At 29.0% G+C, this 5,529-nt stretch overlaps 1 protein-coding gene across 2 annotated transcripts; it reads left to right on the forward strand.

Annotated features, from left to right (window-relative positions):
- Nucleotides 1-236: 236 nt before the first annotated feature.
- On the forward strand, nt 237-5,050 carry LOC145630518 (hyoscyamine 6-dioxygenase-like). 2 transcript variants are annotated; one of them, XM_081682778.1, is made up of 5 exons: nt 237-336; nt 3,083-3,186; nt 3,315-3,568; nt 3,859-4,180; nt 4,376-5,050. In XM_081682778.1, the coding sequence occupies exons 1-5, from the start codon at nt 252-254 to the stop codon at nt 4,631-4,633; spliced, it is 1,023 nt and encodes a 340-aa protein (XP_081538904.1). In that variant the 5' UTR covers nt 237-251; the 3' UTR covers nt 4,634-5,050. The 2 variants fall into 2 exon arrangements, with proteins under 2 accessions (XP_081538904.1, XP_081538905.1); XM_081682779.1 differs by lacking the exon at nt 3,083-3,186 and having other exon boundaries at nt 262-336.
- The last annotated feature ends 479 nt before the right edge of the window (nt 5,051-5,529 follow it).

Here is a 5,529-nt window from a genome sequence, read left to right on the forward strand (position 1 = left end):
CCTATATAATATTATATGGAATTAATTAATCAAGATACTCTAAATACAGGATTGTACAATATAATATCTTTCGGGATGGTAATAAATCATTCAGGATTGTACAATATCTTTAATTTACAAATATCTTGAATATCCTGTAAAAACAATAATGATTTATTACCAAAAAGTTACCCATATAGTTGTACTATAAATAGGGGGGTTGCCAAAATGGCTAATTAGTCTTCTCATCACAAACTGCAATTATTCTAGTTATGGCGAACCTCCTCTCAAGTAGCATTATTATTGCAAATAGAGAAATTCCTCAAAAGTATGTGGTTCCACCGAAAGAAAGAGCGGGTTAGATTTCTTATAAACCTTCATAATTTACTTCATCTGTCACATTTTAATCTTTACATTCCATGAATTTTAGTTTTGTGCACTACAATTTTGATGGTTGGCTAACTTAAATTAAGTAAGCCCAATTGTCTATTAAAAAAAAAAAAAAAAAAAAAAGTAAGCCCAATTGTCTATTCAAAAAAAAAAAAAAAAAAAGTAAAAAAAAAAAAAAGTAAGCCCAATTGATATACTTGTTCGGTCGTTAGCAAAAATTAACGAGTGAGATTGTACTAATATAGACATCCACAACGTTGTAAAACTATCATCTCTCTCATTTCAACAATGTTGAATTGATGGTCAAATCAATTATAGAGTATCCTCATAATTGAAAAATACGAGGATATAGACAATCCCTTAATTAAAAAGTGATTCAAGATGTGTAATTTTTAACTTATTTTGAATTATTTTTTATTAGCTTAAATGGTGATAAAAAAAAATTTAGATATAATCAAATTAATTATAAGGCGTTTGGTATTATGGATGGGAATAAGGAAGATAAGAAGGTAGGATTAGAATAAAAAATTAATAGTGGGATAAGGATAAAAAATAAGACAATAATGGTTAATTTATATGAGAAACATATATCATTATCCTTTAATAAAGGTTATAGATTTTTTAAAATGAAAATTTTAATGTTGTGCTTAAGGGTGCACTCGACCAACAATTGGTGTTGTCTTAACCAAATTTGTCTAAAAATATATGAGTGCTATTCTTTTGATATGGGTTAGGGATTTGATTGGATAACTAATGAAAATACATAATTACCCTTACCTACCTTTGTACAGTCTACTCTTCTTTCATTTTCAATAAAGGTAGATATATATTTTACTCATTTAATTATGTCCTTTCCCTCCTGCACCCCCTTGTTATTATTTTGGAGCGAGCTGAAGGATAAATATCCTTCTTTATCCCCCTCCCCACCCTGGCCTCCTTCTTATCTCTATCCCTCTAACAAACAAAAGATTTGTCAAATCCATTCTCTTTTATCCATGTCCATTCTCTCCTCTCCTATTTCTTTAAAGGTATAGGTTGTTAAAGTTCATACAAGTTTTTCAATGTTACTTTGTATAAGCGCAGCTAGGTTTAATAATCAATACAAAAACAAAGAAAAAAATCATTAAAAATACATTTTAATTAGTAAACTCGATTTTAATCCGTACTTAAAAAAAGTGCAAATCATGCCTCACAAGTTGAGACAAAATTTAATTAAATTTCAAATTTAAAATTAGTTGAATAAAATACACTCCTAATATGTACACTGTAATTTAGTACGCTTTCATAAGTGCATCGGTTTGATTTACAAATAATTTTAGATAGGTGGCTTAAATAAACTAAAATATTGGGTATGTGGGGTTTATTGGGAAATTTAAAACCATAGAGAAGAAGCTATAATGGAGTAATTTGTTGAAAAAAAATAAGAACATGCATAAGAAAAGAAGAATAACTGAATAACTAAAAAAACGAGTGGTGATCATGTGAGAAGAGAGTTATGATAAAACATAAAAAAAAAAATTAAAAAAAAAAAGTAATTATGGACTTAAAAAATGTCTAATCTACAAAAGCATTGTATTTAAAAAAAAAAAAAAGGGAGTATATATATGTCACCATATTGATTTAGGCTATGTTTAGTTCAGTATATTTTTTTAATTTTTTTTTTTAATTTGATCTGATTGCTTTATTTGATCTTATATGTGCAGTAATACACAAGGGAAAATGTATTACATTAGGTAATATAAGATTTGTATATATTAATGCATATTTTACAAAACATCTAATTTTTATAATATTTTTTTTTTTCATTCTGGAATCAAAGATATTTAATAATAAACATAAATCAATAAGTATGACTTGAGCCTATAAATTATTTGTATTATTTGTTAAGAAATACTCAATTTATTTTTATTTAAGTGCTCCACTTTGATTGGACACATGTACCAATGCAAACTTTTGACCAATTTCATCAAGTATCCACATGACTATATATTTTCTTTTAATGCAAATCACTGTCGTTGATCAAAGTAGATTATATTACGTGTTAGGAATAGAGATATGAGATATGAGATATCGGAAAATATATGTGTGATATATTTTCCGTAAATATTATTAGGAGAATAATATATTTAGGTTTATTTATGTTAAGATATTATTAAGTGAATATATCTTTAGGATATGTGGTTATGATTGTATATCCTCCAGGAAGATTGTTTCCTATGATGTTAGGTTTTATATAAATATTTTACCTATTGATCAATAATAAGTAAGTCATTCCATTCTATTTTCTCTTTCCCCCAAATTTGTCATGGTATCAAGAGCTGATTAGGTCTTAGGAGTATTTACTAACAATTTCCTTGCCGGTGGGTTAGAAAATTAAATCCAGCGACGGGATTCCCATTTTTTTTTTGGTATACGTGATTAATTAATCACATACATATATAATGGTAATGGTATGTCCGTGATTTTTTTTTCTGTGAGTGGACTTCATCTACTATTACATATATATGGAGATGAAGAGAAGGCGTTATATTTGACGCAATAAACAATAAAATAAAAAAAAGGTCAACATAGGACACTTAAAAAACGAAAGAAAAAAAAAAGAGTAAGTAATAAGGTACTTTTTTGACAAAAATCAACAAAATAGGTGAACTAAACATACCCTTATTAAGACATGCATGAACTTATAATTGAAAATTTTCTATATTATTTTCAGGTCATACAGTGGGCAAAATAGAGATTCCAATAATTGATCTTCATGACGAAAATAATTCAACCCATCACATTATGAAGGCTAGCCAAGATTTGGGATTATTTCAGGTTCATACTTCATGATATATATTTTGTAACAATTGTAAATAAAGCTACATCACTATATATGTTATTATTTTTTTCATTAGCAATTTGATAATAAGGTTAATTTATATATTTTTCTTTTCTCAAAATAGGTGATAAACCATGGAATTTCTATCGAGTTAATGAATGATGCAATGAAAGTGTTCAAGGAAGTATTTGATTTGCCTCCAGAAGAAAGATCGAAAATAAACATGAAAGAGGATTTAAAAAATATATGCAGAATTTATTCGAGTAGCTTCAACTATAATACCGAGGAGTTTCACTTTTGGAGGGATGTTTTGAGGCACAATTGTAACCCTTTGGAGGAATGCATCAAATATTGGCCTCAATATCCCAAAAATTATAGGTAATCATTCAAATTACTCAGTAAAGATAAATTTTAACACGTAATAAATATTATATGAATTGAGATGTGACATATAATGACATGTTGGCTTGTCTTTACACCGCTCATTTAATTAACATATACGCTCGAATGAAATTAGACTTATTGGCTTCTTTTAAAAGTGCAATTACCTACATCTTAACACTAAAATAATAAAATTTACCCATTGAATACACTAGTCATTTAGACTTAGTATGTACAACTTTAATTTAACAGTCATTTTTACATTGTGCTCATGCTAAAATATTCAGGGAGATAGTCGGAGCTTATGTTGTTGCATTGAAGGGCATGGGAATGAAGATCTTAGAGCATATATCCCAAGTGCTTGGGTTAGAAAAAACTTATTTTGCAAATGAACTAACTGAAGACAACATCTTAACTATAAATCACTATCCTAAATGCCTTGATCCAAGTTTGACCATGGGACTAACCAAGCACAAAGATCCGACCCTTATAAATATAGTTCATGCACCTGCCAATGTTCCGGGGCTACAACTCTTTAAGGATGGTCAATGGTTTGGTTTTGAGCCGGCTCCTAATGCATTTCTAGTCTTTGTGGGAAATCAACTTGAGGTAATAAATGTTGTTCTAAATGATATTGTACAATTTTTACATTGTTCTACATATAAACTAGTACAATATATCTATGTACCTAAGTTTTCATAATATCTGTATTATATTCCTCGTACCAAACACCTTGTAAGATTTTTAATTTATAAGTACATACATTACATTGGAGATTATTAAATAAAGTGCACCTTGAGGCAGGTTGTAAGCAATGGGAAAATTAAAGGGGTAGTGCATCGAGTCGTGACAAACTCAATTGACGCACGAACAACTGCAGTGTTCTTTGTTAGTCCATCAATGGAGTGCATTATTGAGCCAGCTAAAGTTCTTGTAGAAGCAGAAGATTGTGGTCCACTCTATAAGACATTTCGATACAAGGAATATTTTGACGTCCATGTTGGCCATACTGATGGGGATAAAGATTCTATACTTGAAACTTATAACTTTAAGATAAAGTAATAAATATCAATGCTAAACTTATACCCCTCCATCACAAAATATAGTTTATTATACCTATTTTGACTATTTTATTGTCGCGTAAAATATGTTAAATAAAGCTAGAATTATATAGAAATAGAGGGGAGTACATCGTTTCTAGCTTCTTAACCGTAGAGTACTTTGTATTATTTTGCGGTTGTTAGTTATTGTTATACATTATATTGTTATGATTGATGTCAATAAGTGTGGTGACATGAAACTATGTTTATTAAAATTAAAATTCAGGAGTTTTTTTTTTAATTATTTTTTATGAGTAGTACATGGTACGTACAACCCTTGGTCATCCCATTTTCAACTTTTTAATCAAGTCAAATATAAATGATAGCTAGCTATTCAGGTATTAAGGGCTAACTTTATTGTAATTGGTTGATTATATATTGCCTCTATTTCTAAATAAATTTAATAGACTAAAAATATTTACGAGTATTACAATTCATACTAAAATTGGCCAACTCTATTAACTTAAATAGGATTTTTTTTGTGAAAAACTACCTAATAAAATTCATTTTTTCTGAAAAAGTGATGGAAAAACTACCTTTTATAAAATATGTAATAAGAAACTACCTATTATAATGCAAAATGTTTGTAAAAGACTACTATAAGTTGGAATCTCGCCGTTGACTTTTTTCTCCGGCGTTGACCTAACCACGTGACCATTAACAACCCCTTTGCACCCAAATTTCTTGCCCAATTCTTCGACACACCCTCTCATAGCCCTAAACTTCAATTACCCGTTCATTTTCATTGTCCTTCCCCTCATTGCAGCAAATACGTTCCCTTCTTCTTCCTTTCAATTATGTAAGACTTCCTTTAATTTAATTAGGGTTATTTTGTTGTATCAATTGTTGGGGGTATAC

The sequence above is a fragment of the Chenopodium album genome, chromosome 5 (genome assembly GCF_948465745.1).
Source record: "Chenopodium album chromosome 5, dcCheAlbu1.1, whole genome shotgun sequence".
NCBI classification, from domain to species: Eukaryota; Viridiplantae; Streptophyta; class Magnoliopsida; order Caryophyllales; family Amaranthaceae; genus Chenopodium; species Chenopodium album.